Source organism: Carassius gibelio, chromosome B13, assembly GCF_023724105.1.
Source record: "Carassius gibelio isolate Cgi1373 ecotype wild population from Czech Republic chromosome B13, carGib1.2-hapl.c, whole genome shotgun sequence".
Taxonomy (NCBI): domain Eukaryota; kingdom Metazoa; phylum Chordata; class Actinopteri; order Cypriniformes; family Cyprinidae; genus Carassius; species Carassius gibelio.
In genome coordinates, this window is record NC_068408.1 from 4619282 (window position 1) to 4642876 (window position 23595).

Sequence of the window (23595 nt, forward strand, 5' to 3'; positions counted from 1 at the left end):
GCAAATGTAACATATAGAATCAAACCTACCCCATACAACAACAAAAAATTATATTTTCATATATATATATATATATATATATATATATATATATATATACATATATATATATATATATATATATATGTGTGTGTGTGTGTGTGTGTGTGTGTGTGTGTGTGTGTCTGTGTATTAAAATGTTTTTTTTTTCTTTTAAGGCCAAAAAATATATATGTGTATATATATAAATGTTTCATAATATATTCACATTGATATATTTTTTCAACCCATATATATATATATATATATATATATATATATATATATATATATATATATATATATATATATATATATATATATATATATATATATATATAATAATTTGTTACTGTTTTAATACAGTAAAATACACTCAGACTTGAAGAACTTTTGTTGTCTTTTAAACTTACTTTACAATGTTCCAAAAATATATAGACAATTTATGAAAATAGTTTAAAGTTTTTAAATAATTCAAAATTTGGTTTTTCTCTACAGTAGGCTATTCCTCCACATCTGCTTTTAACCTTAACGCCATGAAATACATTTTGAAATATATTTTGATGTAATCTGAAACTAAATATTGTCCATTTCAAAAATATATATTATTGAGTTTAACTGTTTACAACATCTATAAAATATATGATTTATTTATTTATTTTGGATATGGATAAAGAATCATGACTCAAAATACACATGAGCATGCTTCATACCCAAAATGATTATGACTTTACCGTGGTCATGTTGCAGTTGGGGTGTGGAGCCACAACATCTCTGGTTTGGATGATAAGAAGCATTTCTCTACCTACCACGAACAGTATTAAAGACTGACCACCAAGTTTATTTCACATGTTTTTATAAATGTACAAATTGCCAGTGTATAAAAATAAGTATTGTAAATGTAATCATTTTTACAGAATTACAAGATGTTCATGTTTTGATATTCATAGTGTTTGGTTTCCTGGCCATGTTCTTTGATATGGTCTTTGATATGGTATGATATGGTTTCAGTGGATCAGGGTTTAACGTGCTGTTGGCAGCCGTGGCCATCCAGTGGGCCGTCTTGATAAATGGCTTCCTGCTGCCACAACGACAACACAAGAGAGAGATCCGCATCAGTATGAAGAGGAGCATGTGTTCCAGCTCTTAGCAGACATAGCTTAACATGTTGATGGCAAAACCAGAACAGGCAATTTTCAGTGACAGAATGAAAACTATTAAAGTAATTGTTCACCCAAAAATGAAATACATCCAAGATGTAGATGAGTTTGTTTCTTCATCAGATTTGGATAAATATAGCATTACACCACTTGCTCACCAATAGATCCTCTGCAGGGATTGGGTGCATCTTTCCACTTCAGAAGACATTAACTGATGGACTCGAATGGTGTAGATTACTTGTGGGTTATTTTTATCAGCTGTTTGGACTCTCATTCTGACGGCACCCATTCAATGCAGAGGATCCATTGCCGAGCAAGTGATGGAATTATAAATGTCTCCAAGTCTCCAAATCTATTCTACATCTTGGAAGGCCTGAAGATGAGTAAATTTTAAGCAATTTTTCCTTTTTGGGTGAATAGTTCTTTTTTAAAGAGGTTTTACAGCATCACATGATATCAAATATTATTTGTACTCCTCATATAGTGTAATTGAGGCAGAGCTCTTTGCAGCATCCGCTCTGGTTGCCATGGGAGCGGTCCATGGGAAGACAAATCCTGTCCAGCTTTTACTGATGGCTCTTGTTGAGGTCACAAGATTTGTGATCACTCAGTGGATCCTGCGGGCTCTGCTCAATGTAAGAAGCATTACTTTCCCACATAAGAATTATAATTTTTATTGTGTGATCCTCATCACAAACAAAAATAATTAAAATGAAGAATAATTTGTTTGGTTTAGAGATTGAGCTATATTTGTTTTGTTCCTAAATCACTTGGTCCTGCAAACTCTGCTCTGTGTAAGAAAAGTATCAATTTCCAAAATATATAAAGAAACCTTTTACATGTCCCATATCCTCATCTCTAAGTACAATGCAAGCCAATTTCAGTAGATTTTTTTTCCATAATTTTTTCTGCAATATCTGTCAAATTCAGATGGTAGAAACATTTCAATGCCATTTAAAATTATTTTTAACAAAGCAAAGCATTGCTGTTTCATAGCCCCAACTGGATAAAACATTACAATAACAGTACAACAACCTAATTTAAATATTACTTTAATATGAACTAATAAGCTCAACTAAACATAAATCATGTGTATTAAGGTGTTAAAATGTACCCAAAAGTTTTAATTAATACATTAACTATCTCACATGAAGTCAAAGTGGTTGTTATTCATACATGAATTAATTAATTTGACTCATGTCATAGCTAAGGCTAGTTCATGATCAGTGAATGCCTTTACACATCATTAGTTCATATTAAAGTAATAGGATTTAATTCATGTATTAGTATGATTATTCATGCACTGATATTGTAAAGTGTCACCCTGTGAGCACAACCACTTAATGAACGTTTCAACAATGAAAAGCTTGAAAAAATTATTTGGTTACTCATTCTTAAAGACAGTAACCAATTTTGTTCCTGAATTAATTAATTAATGCAGCATTAATCATCATTTTCAATGACTCAGCTGAATGAATCATTCAATAATCCAATCATAAATACAATTATTTGTTCTTGTTCCTGAATAAATTAGCATTTTATATCAATCAGTTACATAAAAGATTCAGTTATTTACTCATAAAAACAGTAATTTGGTTAGTTTTTTATTTTTAATCAGCATTTTTTTTAATTGGTTGAATTGTTCAATCAAAGATTCAGTACTAAGGACAGTTATTTTTTTTCCTAAATAAATTAGTGTTTTTCATTGAATCATTTGAATGAAAGATTCAATGAATTACCCAGTGCTAGTTGCTAAATGAAATGAATCACCACTTTGAATGAATCAATTCAATGATTCGGAGTGATACAAACAGGGATATCATCCCTCTTGGATTGATGCTTGTCCAGTGAGATTCGAGGACTGAAGTGTAATTATTTTATGTCTATATTAAGCACATGAATATCCTCCCTTTCTCTTTTCCTCACAGGAACACGATTCCTGTGGATGTTCTGGCCCAGTTTTAACTCTGCGCTGGTGGGAGCTAACAGGAGGGAGAGAGGATTAAAACTTACTGTCATTAAGGGGACATATCTGTCACTGGCTGTCAGTGTTATCATGTCGATGTGTGTCTCTATGCTCACTAGCTCCAAAGGAAAGATGAACATGGTGAGCGGCTGTAGGAACAATAATCCAGCAACTCCCTCACTTATAGAATACTGTAATGTAATACAATACTTTGTAACATTGTCAAAGTAAAACGGGTTGTGAACACCATTGCATGTTGACTTAGTTGGGATCTAGGAATGTTAGGCAGATTTTCAGATAATGGGCATCATGAGATGAGCAGCATGTCTGCACAGGTTCACATCCAGAGCTCTGCCCTGTCTGGTGATGTTGCCATTGGAGTTGCAATGACAGCAGTCCACGCACCGTGGATTGCCATGACGATTGGATTCTGTGCTGCTCTCTTATCAGTCTTGGGATGCCGGTACATGAAGGTATAGAAACATCAATCTCTAAATTCAAATTTCCCACCCCTCAGTCTTATCTACTGTATAGTCGTATTAAGAACTAAGAGCATTGAAGTGTAATGTTTATCTTCTATCTTAAACTAAAACTAAAACCATTAAAAAACCATTAAAAAACATTTTCATAACTTGAAATAAAGCAAACCAATTAACTGCAATTTCTATAAATAAGATTTCTAAAGTTATTTTTCAATCCAACTGTCAAGGTACCATTTCTCATATATACATACATATATATATATATATATATATATATATATATATATATATATATATATATATATATATATATATATATATATGATTTATATATATATATACAGACAGTGGGTACAGAAAGTATTTAGACCCCCTTACCATTTTTCACTCTTTGTTATATTGCAGCCATTTGCTAAAATCATTTAAGTTCATATTTTTTCCTCATTAATGTACACACAGCACCCCATATTGACAGAAAAACACAGAATTGGTGACTTTTTTGCAGATTTATTACAAAAGAAACATGGTCCTAAGTATTCAGACCCTTTGCTGTTAACTCAGGTGCTGTCCATTTCTTCTGATCATCCTTGAGATGGTTCTACAGCTTCATTTGAGTCCAGCTGCACTGCAAAAAGCATTCCTTTCCTTTGGAATTTTTATAGATACACCTGTTCAGGTGCCACATAATTAAAATTCCTCTTGAAATATGTCTTCCGAGTGTCATCAGACCTAAATACTCCCTCATTACACAACCTCAGAAGATTACTTTTATTAAACCAGCTATGATGTTATCAATATATGATGATGGCATATTTTGCTTTCTTAATTCATCTCTCAGTTTTGAAAAAAATGTTGCAGTCATGCATCACCTGAATTTGTCAATTAAAATTTGGATAGTGGTGGCTGGTTGCAACATTTTAGCTTGCATCCTCATATAGAAGAGTGCCAAATTTGTCAAAAATGTGTCTTTATCATTGCAATTATCACCATCTCAGAATGCAGTATGATGATATACAGTATGATGCATCAGCATCTATTATCACAGATGCTGCTGTTTTCTGCTTATGTGAGATGTGAAAGTTGATTTTACATGAAAATGTTTTTCACAGTTGGGAAAGGGGCAGGTAACTTTTTTTCCCATCTCGTATGCCATTTTAAATGGTCGCAGAAGCTATGAAATTTTGGGGATGTACAGTATGCTCGCATCGCGCAACCTGACAAATCACAGCATCCGTTTGAGCAGGTCTGCAGTTAATCTTATTTGGTTGTGTGTGCTTACGAAGCATGTGTGACTTTAGTGCAGACAGAATCTGAAAACTACAAGGAGAAGTCAGCAAACCACACTTGAACCTAAAATTAGTTCCTATGCATTATGATATGGTGGTCAAATCTGTAATGCGTTCGCACAGATAACTTGCAGTGTTTGCACACAAACTGCGCAAACATCTTGACTGCTGCTTTTTTTAAACAGTATGTTAAAGTTAGAAATGACAGTTTTCAAATAATGTTAACGTTTTAATATAAGAGTCAATGTTGGTATAATAATCACCATCTTTTCCTCATTGAATTGATGTTACTGCCCAACACTGGACAACACAACTCCCGAACTGACTCAAATGATTCGCGAACCAGCTACGAACTCCCGAACTGATTCAAAATGATTTGCGATCCCGCTCTGAACTCCCAAACTGACTCAAATGATTCGCGAACCAGCTACAAACTCCCGAACTGATTCAAATGATTCGCGATCCCCAAACTGACTCAAATGATTCGCGAACCTGCTCCAAACTTCCAAACTGACTCAAATGATTCGCGAACCCGCTCCGAACTCCCAAACTGACTCAAATGATTCACGCTCCGAACTCCCGAACTGATTCAAATGATTCGCGAACCACAAACTGGAGAACTCTAAATAAATAAGCTTTGTTATGATAGAACAACATTTAGCTGAGATACAACTATTTGAAATCTTTACTAAATGTCCTAATGATTTGTGGCATAAATCAATAATTATGACCCATAAAATGTATTGCTACCAATATACCCAGGTGACTCAAGACACACACACACACACACACACACACACTTAATGAATGACCTCTTGTTTTAAAATCTTACCAGTCTACTGACATTCATGACATCTGTTTCAAAAAATTACAAAGCACATGATAACTTTCATTAACTCTACAATAAGTGAATCCACTTCACCAGTGATGCCATTGAAACACAGTGCTATGGCAAATTTTTTTTAAAGACAACATTCTAAAGATGGCTGCGTGCTTGTGTCTCTGGTGGATAAGGTGTATATCAAACACTGGTTTGGCTGTCAAGACAGATTTTTTGGTGAAGCCTCCGGTAAGGTCAAATGTGTTTTGAATAACAATACAAATCAGTGTTCCAGGCTTTAAGGAAAGTCACAACACTAAAACTGCCCGCTAGTAGAGTCTTTCTTTACAAATACGCATGGTTAACTAGGTTTTCAAAACCCTAGAGGCCAAAGGAAAAAGCCTTTCTCCCTTTAATAATAAACAAAACTCAATTTAACTTTCAAACCACACTCTTAATGTATAGTCACTCAATAGTGACACTCATTCAATAATCTACATTTTCCATCAGTATTTCCACTAAAAGCTCTCAATAACACTTTTTTGTCAGCGATAAAAAAAAAGTGCTCTAAAAATAACGAAGCCCATGCTACTCAAGCTCGAGCTGACGTGATAAATGTTTAATGCTTTACATTTGTTTTTCTTCAAAGTTTTAAATCTCAGATTTTTAATTCAGAAAACTGTTTACTTTATATAACAAACTGTCAGGACTGATTTTAAGGTTTTCTTTTTTTTATTATTCAGAATCACATGCTGTTTGCTTTTGTGTGTCATGAAACCTGCAAAAAAAATGTTTGTAAAAGGAAGGATGGGGGGCTAATTGAGCATGACATGTACAGTATGAATATCAACACTGCAGCTCATTCCACAAAAAAAAAAAAAAAAGCCATGTTGCAACCGTCCCCACTCGTCCTGTTTGCATTGACTCAATTCTGATTCTTATGTTAAAAAATACGGACCAGTTGGTTTTGTGTTTTGGTTCAATGAGGCGAACTATACTTACAACTGAAATGAAAATTTGCAGGACGTTTTCTTAAGTTGAGTATCTGGAGACTCCAGCAGAACAGGAAGTGCTTTGATGACCAGGCATTCTGGGAGGATGAACGAATTTGTTAATTTGCATCAGTTTAAATAGATCATTCCTTAATCCCAATATTTTTATTTATCTTTTATCATTTAAAAGTAGAATTACTTGCATTAATTGCCAATTATGTATTTGTTGTCTTGTAGTATCCAAACTTGGTGGTACACAAATGTAAAACTTGTGGACACATTAATAAAATGACTGCAGTTATGCATGAATGTATTTGTGTGTGTGTGTGTGTGTGTGTGTGTTAAAGAGGTTGGACATTGCTTAAGTAAACAATTTACAAGATAAAATGTCCATGAATGGAAAGCACTGTGGTTTCTAAGAGACAGATCATACAAAACTACATCTCAGAAGAAATGTCCAAGCCCCTGGAAATTAGGGCTGGATTAAATTACTTTAGTGGAAGCAAGAAAACAGAGAAGAGTTTGTTCAGCCTGACAATGACAAACTGATACACCACACCACTGCCTAATGCAATATATAAAAATAACCTTATAGTGACTTTAATCTACAATCCCATGTTATTCATCTGCTTTTGAATGTAATAAAATATTGCACTTTCTAAAAAAAAAAAAAAAAAAACTGGCTCTGTACATATTTACAATAATTTTATTCATTTAAACCCACAGTTGAAAGTTCAGCTACTTTCTGTCAGAAAGAGAGACATGGTTACATTAAAATGTTACATTCTTTTAGCTTGTAGAAATCATAAGAATTTATAATTTGTTAGTTGACAGACAAATCGAATTCTCTGACTCTCATCTCATTCTCCCATAACCACTGAAATAATAAGAAATTGTGCTTTTAAAAAACATTAACATTTTTATACATCTCCCACATGCCCAAATATACACAGAGAGTGAACTTAAAGCTCCAAAAGCTACAAAATATGTAACCAGGCTTCCCACAGTCAAGAAAAAACTCTTGTTTTACTAGTTGCACAGAAATGAATAATATTGACAATTAATGTACATATTTCTAGTTATGCTCAGCTATAAGAATCTGCTTGTGCTCAGTGCAATCTGTTTAATATTTTCAAATTAAACAACTGAATGACTGGGAAAAGCATGGGAACCTATATAACGCGATATAAAAAAATCTTCCAAAGATAAGCCGTAAAAATAAAGCACTTGTTGTAGTGATATCAGCTGACCGAAGCTTAAGCCGCAAATATGAAAGAAGTATGATCTCAAATCTGCACATTGCACAAAATTTCAAAAGATTGTAAATAAAAGTTTTCCAAAAGATCCATTATTTATTTTTCAATTTCAATAAACACTGAAGCTGAAAGACTGAAAGTCAGTCGCACTCATTTTGGTTATTGAAGATTCTACTCAAATCTCTCTGTTGCCGCTGCACAATAAACACGTAACTATTTTGTGAATCAATTATGTTTTTGATAGACCGGATTTGATTTGCATTGTATCTCACTGCGGGCGTCTACTATGGCCACACAGGAAACAAGACAAAGAAAGGAAGAAGGAACAGCAGCAGAAAAACGGGGGTCAGCTGGGGAGTTGAAAAGGGGAAAGAAAGAAATCGAGAGTGCAAATAAGCAGCAATAAGTACAGAGGAATTGTGTGTTGATGGACTGTGGGATTTGATTGAAAGGGATCTTTACTGCCAGAGGTCCTCGGTTCGGCCAAACTTGAACACCAGACCACTGCAAGAGAGAAGGAGAATCAAAATAGCATAGTTTAACTTGGGAAATAATTAAATAAATCTGAATTTGCCAAATTATTTATCATGGATAACATGAATACTCAAAATCTCAGACCACTAATGCAGTTAGGGCAATACTTGTATACTCATGATTCATTCAAAACAAATTTTATTAAGCTTTATGAAAAGTATTTAGATGATTATTCGATGTCTCATCAGTTGAAGAGATTTGATGACATCAGTAGCAAGAATTAAGCAAACATACATAGAGAATGAACTTAAAGCTACAAAATATACAACCAAGAAAAACTCAGTAGGTTTTACTGGTTGCACAGAAATGAAAAATATTGACAGTGAATATACATGTTTCTAGTTATGATCAGCTATAAGAAACTGCTTGTGCTCGGTGCAATCTGTAAAATAATTTTAAACAGACAAAAACAGTCTCCTTTTTATTAGTCCATTCATTTCAATTTGAATTACTTATTTTTGAACAAATTGTTCATTTTGGATTTTTAAAGAAACAAACATTTTGACCAGCAAGGGCACATTAAACTGATTAAAGGTGACAGCGAAGACATTTATAATGTTACACATAAACATTTCAAAAAGTCTTTTCTTTTAAACTTTAGTCGAAGAAACAAGTATTACAGTTTAACAAAACTATGTTCAACTGTTTTCAATATTCATAATAATAATCAGAAATGTTTCGCATGTGAAACTGAAGACTGGAGTAATGATGCTGAAAATTCAGCTTCACCATCACAGACATGAATTACATTTTAGAATAAGTAGAAAACACTTCTTTTAAATTATAATAATAATACTGTTTTAACTGTATTTACAAACTTACCCAAAGAAGATGAAAGCATTTTGGAAGAAAACCGCAATGCCAGGATACACTGACAAATCCTTGTGGTCTGTTCAATCATAAAGAAAAAAATAAATAAATGGAAAAAACACAATCAGCAACTGTAAACAGATAGAAACCTGAATCATCTTATTCTATAAGGGCAAAATCATATTCTCTCACCAGTCACAACAAAACCACCAAACAGGATCCACATAGAGGCGATGAGAGACCCGAACGCCAACATGAACCCGATGAAGAGCCAAACTCTGGCACCTAAACAAAATCAAAGCACATTTCAGTCATGTATTATTTCAATATCTACAAGAAATGCATAAAGTTAATGCTGTCTCGTTGTGTATGCAGGACGTACCTGTCTGTCCCAAGCAGCCATCGCTGTAGCTGTCACCCCTCACCTGGCCATTTGACACTGCATTGATCCTGCATTCAGATCAGTCTTATTTTAGTCATAAGCTTGAGCAAAAACAAATGATTTCAAGTAACCTTTCTGAGTATTCTCTATCTTTTGAGTTCATGAAACTGACTCATTCTAAGTCATCTGAATGGTTTCACTTTATTTGAGCTTAATGAACTTGTTACTTTTAAATCAGACGCACTTAAGATTTAACTGAAGATGGCTGCAATTTCTATTTCCCAGCATGCTTTGCCATGGCATTCGAAAGGTAGAGTAAAAACTAAAGTTAAGTGTTACATACTGTTTTTTTTTTTTTGCTAGATTAATGTAAAATAATTGGGAGGATTAGTATTGTTTTGCTATGTTAATTTAGGCTATGTTTAGATGACAACGATGTCGTTTGCATTTTTAAGAAGTTTAACTTTTACACAACAACGTTTTTAAAACTATTCTCATTTACACATATCTGGGAAAATGGGCAAAAATGCTGTATTATGTATGCCAGGCAAATAGTTTGTGCTGTCACCTTGTACTGTAAATAAACAGTACCTTTAAGGAAATGACGATTATATGCTGTATATGATGCGTCTCTGTTGTTGGTTGTAATATTGGTGATGTAAATCCACACTTTGCTGAAGAAGCAACAACAGTCACATATACTCTGCCATTGTTGTGCATGTTTGTTTGCGCTTGCCTTTGAAATCGACACATACTGTGCATGTCTACATATCTAACATGTACTATGCATGCGCATGACGTCACCATTTTCACAGATTCCCATTTTGGGTGTTTAAACGGAAACGAAAATGGTGCCATTTTCAAAAACTTGCATTTGAAACCGTTTTCAAAAATATGAGTTTTAAGTCTCCAAAACACTGTTGTTGTATAAACAAACAGGCAAAACGTATAAAAAGTACACGTTGTCGTGTAAACAGCCCCTTAGCAGAGGTTCTGTTATGAAAATCATAAACATTTTGATGTAAATTAAGTAAAGAAATTCTAAATTTAGTTTTGCCAACTTTGTTTTACGGTGTAGTTTTTTTTTAGTTGTTTTAGATTCTGTTTACATATCTGAGTTAAAACTTCTGCAATTTTTGTTAGTTTTATTATTTCTTTCAAATGTCTATAGTTTTTATTCATTTTTATTTATTTCAGTACATCAAATTAAACTAAATGATAAATGTAGCTGAAATAATTAAAAAACATTTTATAATAAGTTGTAAGTTACAGTTAAATATAAGTTATGGTTTAGTTTTACTTAACTATAAAAACCCTGATACAAATCCATGGTGGTTTATCAATGCAGTCATTGTTCAGTAGTCACGGCACAACCCTGTAGTGAAATCAGTGCTTAACAACAGGAAGTAAGACTGGGACAGATCAAATGATGTCACAGGTTTAACTCACATGAGGAAGGCTATAGTCGCTATAACCCCACAGGTGTGATATGCATGGTGGAACTGTTCCTCTTTAGGGTACATTATCGCAGCATCAATGATGATCCACCAGCCTGTGAAAAACTGCACGAGAAGAAAAACTGTTAGTTTAGGGAATCACTGGATATTTCAAAGAACACAGGATTTATCAACATACCAGAACTCCGGCTGCGATGGAGGCGATGGTGTTTCTCTTCTCACCCCAGTCCACATTACACTCGCAATCGCCACATCTGATCCCGTCCAGAAACCCTGACATGCTTCTGATCTGACCCTTCAGAGAAACATATATTACTCTTGAGATGTTCTGCTGGTTTTCATAATAAAAAAAGACTTATTCACATTGTGTGGTGAAGTCAATTATCATACAGTGACAAATTTGGGCAGAGAAATGGATATTTCATTTCAAATATTTAATTTAAAAACACCTTCCTTCCCTATCTATCTATCTATCTATCTATCTATCTATCTATAATGAATCGCATCCCAAAAAGTTTTTTTTTTTTTTTTTTTTTACATGTTTGTGTACTATTTATGTATATACAAATACACACATATTTAAAATACTGAGATTTATATATTTAAATTAATATATAAATATCTTTGATATATAAACATATTTTTTCTTAAATATATATATATGCATGCGTGTATTTAAATATGCATAACAAATATACACAACACACACACATAATATGTAAACAAAAACTTATTTTTAATGGGATTAATCGTTTGACGGCACTATCTATCTATCTATCTATGCATTAAACTAATCAAAAGTGTCAGTAAAGTCGATTATAATGTTACAGAATATTTTTATTTCGAATAAAATGCTGTTCTTTTGATGTTTTTTTTTTTTTTACTTTACATAATCTTGAAAAACGGGGGAAAATTAGTGTTCGTAAACTAATTTTAGTTTCTATTTAGAAGGAAATAAATTCAAGCCGTTCCTGCGCAGGAGCGACGCATCGTCACTGACTGCGCACACGCAGAGCACACATGATCATCCTGAACCAAACACAAATAACACACAAAGGGTTTCCTTCTGTCATGTTTGCGACCAATATCTCAATATTAACATATGCGAGCTTTAACATAATAGTTCAGAACTACATTTCCGCGCAATATCGGGCGAGAACGTCGAGTGTTAATGCCGTAAACATTTTTGATCTCTCATGTCCGGCTGAAAATTTTGCTACATCACTCGTTCTATAAAGCATGGCGGATAAATAAAAGCACAATAACGGTGAATATTTAACGAATGATTGCTAGGACATAGTCTTTACAGCAAAGGGAATTCTTACCTGCACTTTTCTTGAGTTTTTCTTGTGGTTCGCAGGACACTCAGCCGTCTTCCGTCTCAAACAGTGCTCGAGTCGCGCATGCGCAGTGCGCTCTGCATCAGTCAATTAGCTCAGAACATCCTAGAAACCAAGATATGCACCTATTACAGGGGTAACACGTACATAAATTAACAGCACATCTGATAAAATCACGAGATAAGAGAAATTTTGAAATATGTTTTAGAAAAATCTGTTTTATTCTCCATGGAACTGGTCGATTCCTCATTTGGATAGACGGCTTTGTTGGCATCACGTGATCAGCTGTTTGGTAAAATTAATATTTTTTAAATATAGTAATTACTGTTATTAAGGTGGTTTACAAAGCATAAACATAAAAGTACATCTAAAAAAAAAAAGGCAAACCAAAAAATTATAACAGTAGACCTTGATATCCCTGACAAATTAACCATGTTTTTACTACAAATGAAACCAAACTATTGTTACTATAGTTAAGCCATGGAAACTACAAACTAACCAAAGGTTTGCTACACTAGCCATAGTTTAACCATGGTATTTGTAGTAAAACTGTGGTTATACAGATGGTAATCAATACACACACACACACGTTATTAGACTTATACTATAATATATATAAATATAACTAGTTAATTTTAGTAAAGGATGTCTTAATCTAGCACATAGGCACACATATTTTGCAATGTCTTGAGACAATGTTAATATAAAAGCATCTATACAGGCTACTAAATCATTTTCAAACCTGCAAAAACTGAACTTCTAAAACTGCTAAGTCTATTGGGTCTTTAAAAGACTATAATGACACCTAGGCTTTTCAAACTAAATAAAAGTTTATTAGTGGTATTTGCATTACTATTGTTCATTCTTAGTGTTTTGATGAAACCCCTATATATTAAACTTGGCAACATAGATTGTACCATATTGCTTGATGTATGAAATCCTAATGCTTTTCTATTCTTCCAGATTTTCTCAGATGTTGATCTTAAACAAAAAAGCTTCTAAAAGTTACTCACAGTATTTTGTGTTAATCAAAACTTAATACAGGTTTGGAACAACATGAATAAATAAATACAGACAGAATTTTCATTTTTGTGTAAACTATCTCATTAAGGAAAGAGCCATCTGGAAAGATAAGAATTTCAGTGTAACCACCTGTTTATAAATTATTTAACACTCCAGTTGTCCTAAAGCCCTGCCATATGCCATTTTAAATATTATCTGGGAGATCAGAATCATATAATTACTGTAACTTTCACACAAGATCTTTAATCTCTTTTACAGTAATGACAGTGGTTTCACAAATGAATAAAATGAGTATAAATTATGCAGGACTACAATATTTTCTTGCAGTTTGAAGCACTCAGTACTCACACATGGTTTGATCGAATCTTACAGACATTTTATTCATTCGTCTGAATTTAATGAAATAACATAGGGTGACTATACATCCTAATCAAATCAGCACAGTATTTGAAATGTTCCCATTCACAGATTTACACCTGAAGTGCTCTGTACAAAAGCTGTATTTAAACCCAGGTCATCTGAACATAAACACAATCATGCAATGATTATGTGGTCACCCTAATTTAAATGTAAGGAAAGCTGTGTAAAGAATGTGTATAAAAGGCTAACAAGTGGATTACATTTGATGAAATAGTTCATACTATATAAAATATTCAGGAAGGAGTAATGTAATTAAAACAAGAGAGTAAAAACGTGAAAATCACTGACAACTACATTAAGTGCCAAGAATTGGTTTTATGCCGTATTTTCTCAGTGGTGTTTCCCTTAAAGGACTCCAAGCAGTTTCAGAGCAACAGAGATGGAAAGCAGAATGACTCCAAAAAGCCCGATATATCCATATACACCACGCATCCTCTTAGCAGGATCTAAAACAGACAAACAACTTAAAAAAGTTAACAGTATCTTGAAAATGTACACAGCAATTTATAAAAAATATGCATAAATACACTTTCTTTTGAAAACACACAATATAATCCACAAACATACATGTGTCATTTAAATCTATAATTAAATGCAAAATAAATGCAAACCTTTTTGCATTTGCACTCTGATTCAGAAACAGATGTGAATGTGCTTTTGCATCTGAGAACAATCTAAAATTGCTACACGTTCATTTATTAAGACTTACCACCAGTGTAATAACCCCAGGCATAAGAGAACTTGCTCGTAACCCAGATGACTCCTAACACAGAGGCGGCAATCTGATATGGGAGATAAAAAATGCAAGATAAACAAAGGTGAACTGGGTAAAGGGTGTACATATGTGAGATAAGGATAGCACATGAAAAGAGAATGAATTAAAATATTTAACAAGAGATTTATAGAACACACATTACAAGGAAATGTCCCTCTGCTAAATGATCAAGTGCAATCAATTTGATCAAAAGAATAATTATTCAGTTTAATAGGAACCTTTGTAAGGTTTATACAAACAGCATTAATGTTACTAAATATATTACTTCTAGTTGTCACTAAATAGGATGGAAGATGGTACAGATTGAGGTACAGCAATGCACAGCAGGGTTTTGGACTGGGCAGAACTGGCTCCATTTCAATTAATTATCTGGAATTGCCTACGTCCACATTAAACTGTAATTTGAATTGGAAAAGCAGGAAGAAGAATGTGCTGAATTGCAATTAAAACACATTTTATAAACTCACAAACAAAAATCTATCTATAAAACATAATTGGGTTACACCAAGTCTTGACAAAATGCCGACCACAATGTTTGAGATAACATCAATATTTTGGGTATTTCGGGGAATTCTATATTCCCCTTACAGCAGTTACATGGGTTTCTTGGAACTGTTGTTCATTTTTTAATTGCACACAACTGTGATACTCACAGGATACTCCAATGCAGCAATAGTCTGGAACACCAGCCACTGTGGATACACCTCCAGTGTGTTCTGATGAGCTCTCTGGATACAGTTGAACACTTGCTCCTTATCACTGTACATGGTGGGATACTACACACAAAACACGAGAACATATGCACTGGTTCCAAATCAGAAATCAAAATTTAATATGCATCAGTATAATTTCAGCAATGCAACAGCATGCATTGCATATGAAGCCTTATCGTACCTTTACTCCATACTTCTTCCGTGCACTTCCAACTTGGAACCCGAGATACATCAACATGACAAAACTGTACAAATATGTAAAAATTGCATAGCCAAAGTTGGCTGGAAGCAGGTTTTCGATCGCCATTTGTTCAGATGAAAAGTTCAGGATCTGTTATCTGTATCAAGCACGAGCTATTCGAGCTGTTCTACTTTTCTTTGTAGGAAATAAATGCACAATCATTCGACTCAAGCACAGTGTGTTTTTTTCTTTCTAAATACGAGTTCATTCACTCCCCCAAACACAGACATCTCGCGATATAAGACGATCTCTCGAGAGACTAGTGTTTAACAGTACTAACGCATTTATTAGTGTTAGACAACTCGAAGAAACAACTATATATAAATAAAGTAAACAATATGTAAACATTGCGTAATTATGTGACGGTATTTTCAGTTTTATAGTCAATATAAAATAAATCTGTTATAAAAAATACAATAATGTGAATTTTAAAAAATGTTCATCAAACACTGTTGCTTGGGTGGAATTTTCTAGAATCCATCTTCCCCCACCCGTGTGACGTCATTGGGTTTCGGTTAAGAAGAGGAACAAGCTGCACACGAGCCACTTCACGCTGAATCCGCCAACCGCTCGCGAGAAAACGACGACGTTTACTGAAGACAGGCACTGGCTATTAAAAAAACACGTTTTGTTTCAATAATTCCTCCACAATTTGACCTTACTTTTGAATTAAAATACATTTATTTGACAATCGTTGAATTCTGATAGTTTCTGTTTTGAACTCGCTCGAGGAGTATCGAGTGATATAACGTTACATTATAGCGTTTTCCTCAAAGGCGGTTATCTTGCTGTTGGATCGAGTCCCTTTTGACGGTAAGTTAAGTTAAATACTATTTATAGTTAATATTTATATACTTGATTTTTAAGTGAGCATTTTAACGTTGTTCAATAGTAGTTACTTGCAATCTTCGCTAAAATAGCAACATGAATCTAACCGTTAGTTAGCAAATCTAGAAGCAAATACAGAAAGGCGAACAACACTTTAAAACACCCGGAATATATTTATTAATCTATGGATGGTGAAATAAGGATTTTGTTACAGTGATTTTATGATAACGGTGGTTAATTATAGTGTTTCTCGCGGAATGTTCTAGATCCGAGTATGTTGTGTAATTTGATCGACAGGAGAAGCGGGGCTTATATACAGGAAGGCGAACAACATTTAAATGTATTCATACAACCGGAATATATTTATTAATCTATGGATGGTTAAATAAGGATTTTGTTGCCGTTATTCTATGATAACCTTGGTTAATTACTATAGTGTTTCTTGTGGAATTTTCCAGATCCGAGTCTGTTGTGTAATTTGATCGACGGGAGGGGCGGGGCTTCGTTACACAACGTCACCTGACCTACTTTTAGTTCGAGAACGTTCTCCTTTGTTCCCCATTACTACCAACTGTAGTGTTGTTGTAGTAATGTTTGAAAATATGGCTCATTATTAATGTAAAGACAAAATAAAACCTCAACCTATAAATTATTGTCCATATAAAACAAAAAACTTTCACAACGTTATAAATGTAACAAATATCAACATACTCGGTGTATTCATCACAGTAGCGTTACCTTAAGACATTTGTTTTGTAATACAAGTTCTCTGAAATGTTGTTTTAATATACAAATCTTTATTAAAAAAAAAATTAAGTTGAATACATTTCCAAAACAGAAATTTGGTTAAAGCCAGTATCAAAAATCTGACATGTTTAGATTTTTTTCGTATATCTAACTCCATAAAGTAGGAACTAATCAAAAGCCAAGATTTTTTTTTTAAATATGTAAACTAAACACTGGCCTCTGTTAAGACCTGCAGAATATATATATATATAATTTTTTTTGATTGATTAAACTGTTAGTTCACTAGTAACATCTGATGCTTTATGTTTGTAGGTTTGATCATGAAGGAGGCCAGCCCTGGACGTCTCAGTGAGGGTGTGAAGCTCATCTTTGATCAGAAGGCTCCGTCTGGTCGCAGATCCTCTCGCTCCAGCAGCAGCAGCAGTGACAGCTCGTTCTCCAGCAGCAGGGGGAGCCGCTCCTCCCGCAGGTCACCGAGCTCTTCACGGAGCTCATCCTCCGACAGTGACTCTTCCTCACCATCACGCTCTCGCTCACGTTCCCGCTCCCATCCACGCTGCTCAGGCCGCTCACGCTGCCGTCACAGGCACCATTCTCCTCCTCGCCGCTACCGGGCTCGCTCCCGCTCTTACAGCCCTTCTCCTGAACGTTCCTCCCACCGCAGGCGATACCAGCGCTCTCCATCCCCCTACGGCTACTCCAGACGTTACAGGCGTTCTCCGTCCCGATCCCGCTCTCGCAGTCGCTCCCCTGTCTACTGGAGGGGAAGCAGGTTTGTGGGGAGGTACCGGTGCCGTTTCTCCCGCTCACCCAGGAGATCCAGAGATTACAGAAGCCGGTCTCGCAGCCGTGATCGCTCTGCGGTCCGCCTCAGCCTCGAGGGTAAGATCAGTTTCACTTTAATTATTAAATATCGCTACGTTACTATACAAATATTATATATGCTACAAGACCAAAAGGAGATGTGTATATAAAAAATTATTATTTTATTTTTTTACAAATAAACCACAGCTGCTAATAACCTTAATTTCAGTCTGTTCCTCACATCTCAGGGTATCATTTAGCTTTAGAAGTTTTTTAATACACTGCATGAGTAATATGGATGACTTTTGATGCTTTATTTTATTTAGCAATTACTGTGCACTATGCAAAAAATAACAGCAATATATATTTTTTCATCACCAGGTTCTATGATTGTAAGTTATAGAAAAAGTCCTCTTCTTTCTCAGATTCTGATGCTAGAAAGTAAAAAAATAAATTGTAATTGGAATATTTGATAAATTACAAAAAAGTTTAAAAGCATGTAAATGTAATATTACAGATAGATTCAAAATATTTAATGTAATTAAAATATTTAGCGTATATAGCTTAAATTATAACATTATTCATATCTTTGATACATAATTGGCGTCTTATATAATCAATTATCTAATATTTTTTTCTAATAAATTAAGATGCAGATTATAGTACTGCTGAATGCTTTAAAAATGTTTAAAATTTACAAAGTACTTGAAACTTTTTTAAATAGTCTATCTTATGCAATTTTACTCCTAAAGTAAATGTGAGCAAGTAAATAATTTTTTTTTCTTTTTTTGCTGCAGTTAGTTTGTTGGGTGACTAGTTGATAATGCTGACTAGGGAGGTAAATGACATAATTTTAATCTAAACTTTCAAATCTTCCACAGAGAAGAAGTATCTGTTAAATGTGGCCAAAGAAAATGCTGCCAGGATTCTGGGAGTGCAGAACTTGGAGCTGCCAGCTAGCCTGAAGGAGCTGGAGGAGAAGGAGAAGAGATCGTCATCAGATAAAGAAGAAAGGGTGAGCGCAAGCCAGGCACCACAGAAGACACCAGCACAGGTGAGCCTCACAAACATGCATACAGACGTGCCACTAACACACACAGTATTAGTTTGACTTCTGTAATGTTGCATGAACGTCCTGGGTGTTAGACATTTGACAATTATATCTGTGATCTCGGGACGTTGACTAACCCGTTGAAACACGTCTATTTAAAATGTGATTGCGCGCTGTACTTACCCAACCTGGGTCACCATGTAATCTGTCTCCTCAGACATGAATGATTTTACCTGATGGATTTAATGGAATGATGAACAGCACTTGTCCGGATTAGGTAATGGTACATGTTAAAGATTATGTACTGCTGTGAAGTGTGTGTGTGTGTATGTGTTTGAATGAATGAATGAGCACATGCCTATTATTCCTCTCACTGTATTGAGGAGTGGCATTTAGCTTCAATTGCTTTGTTTTTTTTTGTATCATTTCTGTTCCTGTAGAACTGAAACTCCTCCACCCTTTGGACAAAGAGGGAGAGAGGGGGAGGTCACTTGACTTGAATGACACCAGCTTTAAGTCTTATGTGCACAACTGCAAAGGTTAAGTAATTGTGTATGATGTCAGCGGTAGCCTTGTGTCGAACAAAAACAGACCACATGCATCTGTGTGATTCACCTCGCACTCAACACTTTGAGACACCACACAACAGCACATATGCGGGAAAGTTTGTGGTCAGTAGATTTTCAGGTGTGTTTTTTTTTTATTTTTTTAATTTTTTTTTACATTTTTTATTTAAATCAATACTTTCAGCAAGCATGCATTGAAATGACTGAAAATGGCAGTAAAGGTATTTATAATGTTAAAAAGAAATGCTGTTCTTTTGAACTCTCAACTTAAATAATCCTAAAAATGGATCATGGTTTCCACAAAAAAATGAAACCATTTCAGCTTTGATCAAAGTAAGAAGTTGAAATGTAAAGTGTTTTTTTTTTTGTTTTTTTTGGATCAAATAAATGTAGCCTTAATGAGTTAGTCAGTATGTGATACTTTTCAAAAACTATAAATAAATTTAAAAAAAAACATACTGACCCCAAACTTTTAAACGTTAGTGTCTCTTTACAGCTGTTAGAACTACAGAAAATGACTTATGTTTGCTGATGGTTGAACTGGGTTGCGTTGTCATTTACCAGAGTCTTCCTCTATTCATCGTGTGTGTGAAGACCAGAGAGGGCTCGCCCTACGGTGACTAATGGGGTTTGGAAAAATATAGTCTCACTAATTCATTTTTGTATGTTTGCTTTTTTGGGGCTTTGTTCATACGTTTTGTTCAAAATCTTTTATTTATATATATATATATACACACATTATTTTGGATCATTTTAGATCCGTTTAGTATGGAAGCCTGTTTACGCCACAAAATTAAAAGTAAATAAATGTCATTTTGACTTTCACAATGGGTTTTCCTGGCAATTCAGACTTTTCTTCTAAATTAAGATGCAAACTTGCTAAATCCATATTTTACAAAATCATATTCATTTTGAAATCGAATTAAAATGTAACTTTTAGACTGCAATTGTTTTCGTTTTTTTTTCACATTTTGGATTCATTCATATAAAGTTTGAACCACTTCAGACACTGCATATGCTTGAATTGTAAATCGCTACAAATCAGGAGTTGTTTAAAATTACTGGACATATGTACAGTGTGAACAAAGCCTTTGTATATAAATTACAATTTTTGCTTGTAAAAGAACTGCCATTTTAGTACTAGTACTTTTTGTGCTATCAGTTGTAAATGAGTTTAATCCAAATGGTGTTTTTGATGTCAGACTGATTTAAAGAGCAGCACTGGCATTACACAGGTCAGAGTCCCTTCTATTTGCCTTTTTGCATTTCTTAAACACCGAACTGAGGGCATCATGTGGTACTGATGTTTCAAGGTTTACATCAAACAGACAGTGATTTAATTATCCCATTCCCCTTTTCTGTCTTTAGGTAAACGTTGCAAATGATGATGGCGAGGCAGACGCTTCCCCGACGTCTCCCAAGAGACGGCCAATTAACTTCAGCATCAATGTAAGTTCATTAAAGCTTATTCACATATAATGACTGTAAGAGTATATTGAAATATTAAAGTTGATCTTACCTTTTTATATTGACAGAATACCATCGTCAGACCATCAAACAGCCCAACGGTCCATGACAGTAAGGTAACATCAAGAGCCGACAGCGTAGCCGACAGGAAGCCATATGGACAGTGGGTCCCCATCAGCAGATCCTCTTCTAAAAAATAAACACTGAGATTCAACATTGATGTAAAAAGACTGTATATAGTGTAAATAGTTTGTGTAGTGATCACGTAGGGTGGGTGGGTGGGTAGGGGACACCTGAATTCATCATGAATGTTTTCTTTCAGATATAAAGTGGGTTTTGTTGAAGAAGGCAAGAGGATGTCAGACAGGTGGGAAATATTGTGTACATTTGTGGTGGTTTTTTTTTTATTTTTTTGTGTGTTTTGTTCAGTAGATCAAAATAAAAATGCAAAACAAAAACGTGTGCTTTTTTTTTTTTTTCCTTTCAGAAATTATAAAATGTTAAATGATGAATTAATATTTCCAATTTAGATTAAACTTAAAAAAAAAAAAAAAAAAGTTCAGTGAGTTGATGGCACAAAGCCTGCCAAGAACATGTCAGAGCCATAATTACACCCACATAAACAATTTATAAATACATGGAGGATGTATATAAATTTAATTCTGGGATGATGTTTGACCTGTACACGTTTTTAGTGAGATTAAATATAAAGATATTCAGCTATTTCTCCGAATTAAAATATTTAATTTATATTTTAATTATTAAAAACCTGATGAGAACACCCTGAGCTTCATGTCCAGGACTCTGGGTGGCGCTGTTGCACTGCACAGTAGTTGAGTCTGGCACATATCAAAACATTACTAGCTTAACGAGGAAAATATTTTATAGTAGTTATTGGAGATTAACCTTCCATAATTGCTGCTGATATCATAGAAACTAATCAGCAGACAATAATGATAGCTACATATGCATAACAGAAGGACTTTTCTCTCTCAAAATAGTTAACCCTGGCCAAAAACGAAATTTCGAGGGACTTTCGACTGTTCTGTTGACGAAATAGTTTTTATTTCTTCTGAAAAACAAGTATACAGAAACAGTTCTGAAAGTCGTGATTTGTACAAATAATAAAAAATATTACACTATATTGCCCCTTTATATACAGTTCCACTGTAAAGACTAAATAAATTCCTCACAGCCTCATTTTCAACCGTGTTAAATTCAATATAAAGTCCTATTACAAAGCATAATTTCACACTGCACTTTTGGTACTTCAATGCAGGATCAACGCTGTGAAGATGGTGCTAATCCTGCATTTAAATTGCATGTGTGAAAATGCACCTTTACCTGTGGGTAAAGATAACCCACAGTGAACAGTCCTCTAGAGTTGTGCATCCCAACACAACACTAACTTTTGACAAAATGAAAACATTCACCGCTTGGTGACACTAGTAGCACAGAAAACAGTGGCCTGTTGTTTTTATTCCTAAACTGACAAATCAAGTCATTCAATCAAAATGTCATTCACTGGCACGAATGGAGCAGCATTTGATGTGCGCCGACATGTTGTCTTGAGACTCAGCAATAGTCCTTCTCCACATAGTCAATGAGCTGGAATGTTTTCTTGCTCATTCCCACCCACACGATTCCCTCAGGTGATTGGTGGTTTTAATTAATGATTTTAGTCTGATAAATTATTGTGTAATAAGTCTTCTGTACATGATCCACTCGTTATATTCAGCTTTGAGGCTGGTTTGGCACGGGTGCAAGTCAAAGACTTTCTCTCGCTGTCTGTATGTGTGTGTTTTGAGAGCTTGTGCTGCTCTTTTCAACATGTTCGCTCTCGACTCCACCTGGCACTGAAGACCTGATGATTTTTGTGCATTTGTCATAGCTTGGAAGAAAAATTGAGAATTGGAAATATCACACACCTTTTATAGTGCCTAAAGTGTTGATGATAGAGGTTACACATTAGCCATTAGCCCACCTTCAAGTCTCCTCTGGTCTCTAGCTGTGACCAGTTTATATGAGCATGACTGTTTACTCTCCACCCTTAAAGAAGAGAATCTAAAACATTTCATAAACTCGCTGGCAGGGATTATGTGACATTCGTTTGTGCACGAATAAAGCAAAATCAGTGTTATGCAACTCACCGCAGAATCTGATGAAGCTTGTTTTGGAGCACAGGAAGAGACATTATCGTTCTGAAGGATCTGTGTCTTTTGTTTTTGCTGCTTGTTGATAAGATCGGAATGAAGCATCTCTCAGACATTCACTATTACACGGCGTTCCACAGGTGTGTCTAGCCAATATATATGCAAATGACAGAAAACAAGACTGCTTGGGAATAGTTGAATCTTTGCAAGAAGATTTAGGGCCATTTGGGAACCATAAGTGAACATAAAAGTGCATTTTACTTTTTCAATGTATTTTATTGTGCACAATTCATCAGTGCACATT

The 23595-nt window shown here is 34.5% G+C and overlaps 3 protein-coding genes across 5 annotated transcripts; 1 reads left to right on the forward strand and 2 right to left on the reverse strand.

The window, feature by feature from the left end:
• Positions 1–7412: 7412 nt before the first annotated feature.
• On the reverse strand, positions 7413–12652 carry LOC127969935 (transmembrane protein 50A). Its single transcript, XM_052572093.1, has 7 exons — positions 12489–12652; positions 11342–11458; positions 11156–11268; positions 9707–9774; positions 9517–9609; positions 9337–9403; positions 7413–8484 (listed from the first exon to the last, which is right to left on the reverse strand). Exons 2-7 carry the CDS (start codon positions 11441–11443, stop codon positions 8439–8441), a joined length of 489 nt encoding a protein of 162 aa, XP_052428053.1. The 5' UTR covers positions 11444–11458; positions 12489–12652; the 3' UTR covers positions 7413–8438.
• Positions 12653–13880: 1228 nt separating this feature from the next.
• LOC127969936 (microsomal glutathione S-transferase 3) lies at positions 13881–16167 on the reverse strand. The gene is made up of 4 exons (XM_052572094.1): positions 15616–16167; positions 15375–15497; positions 14656–14728; positions 13881–14392 (listed from the first exon to the last, which is right to left on the reverse strand). Exons 1-4 carry the CDS (start codon positions 15739–15741, stop codon positions 14292–14294), a joined length of 423 nt encoding a protein of 140 aa, XP_052428054.1. The 5' UTR covers positions 15742–16167; the 3' UTR covers positions 13881–14291.
• A 58-nt stretch (positions 16168–16225) lies between these two features.
• Positions 16226–21596, forward strand: LOC127969934 (arginine/serine-rich protein 1). Of its 3 annotated transcripts, XM_052572092.1 has the most exons (5): positions 16226–16488; positions 17563–18132; positions 18936–19108; positions 21040–21120; positions 21207–21596. In XM_052572092.1, exons 2-5 carry the CDS (start codon positions 17571–17573, stop codon positions 21336–21338), a joined length of 948 nt encoding a protein of 315 aa, XP_052428052.1. In that variant the 5' UTR covers positions 16226–16488; positions 17563–17570; the 3' UTR covers positions 21339–21596. The 3 variants fall into 3 exon arrangements, 1 of the variants encoding a protein (XP_052428052.1); XR_008156426.1 differs by lacking the exon at positions 21207–21596 and having other exon boundaries at positions 16233–16488; positions 18936–19382; XR_008156425.1 differs by lacking the exons at positions 21040–21120; positions 21207–21596 and adding an exon at positions 19546–19821 and having other exon boundaries at positions 16233–16488; positions 18936–19382.
• Positions 21597–23595: the final 1999 nt, after the last annotated feature.

What these genes read in the sequence shown, in the direction of transcription:
- LOC127969934 (XM_052572092.1), top strand. Translation starts at nt 17,571, where the DNA reads ATGAAGGAGGCCAGCCCTGGACGTCTCAGTGAGGGTGTGAAGCTCATC. An exon ending in GGTCCGCCTCAGCCTCGAGG is followed by an intron (nt 18,133 to 18,935) that starts GTAAGATCAGTT and finishes AATCTTCCACAG; the next exon opens with AGAAGAAGTATCTGTTAAAT. An exon ending in CAATTAACTTCAGCATCAAT is followed by an intron (nt 21,121 to 21,206) that starts GTAAGTTCATTA and finishes TTATATTGACAG; the next exon opens with AATACCATCGTCAGACCATC.
- LOC127969935 (XM_052572093.1), bottom strand. Translation starts at nt 11,443, where the DNA reads ATGTCAGGGTTTCTGGACGGGATCAGATGTGGCGATTGCGAGTGTAAT. An exon ending in CCATCGCAGCCGGAGTTCTG is followed by an intron (nt 11,269 to 11,341) that starts GTATGTTGATAA and finishes CTTCTCGTGCAG; the next exon opens with TTTTTCACAGGCTGGTGGAT. An exon ending in AATGCTTTCATCTTCTTTGG is followed by an intron (nt 8,485 to 9,336) that starts GTAAGTTTGTAA and finishes TCTCTCTTGCAG; the next exon opens with TGGTCTGGTGTTCAAGTTTG.
- LOC127969936 (XM_052572094.1), bottom strand. Translation starts at nt 15,741, where the DNA reads ATGGCGATCGAAAACCTGCTTCCAGCCAACTTTGGCTATGCAATTTTT. An exon ending in GGAAGAAGTATGGAGTAAAG is followed by an intron (nt 15,498 to 15,615) that starts GTACGATAAGGC and finishes TTTTGTGTGTAG; the next exon opens with TATCCCACCATGTACAGTGA. An exon ending in TTGCTGCATTGGAGTATCCT is followed by an intron (nt 14,729 to 15,374) that starts GTGAGTATCACA and finishes CTCCCATATCAG; the next exon opens with ATTGCCGCCTCTGTGTTAGG.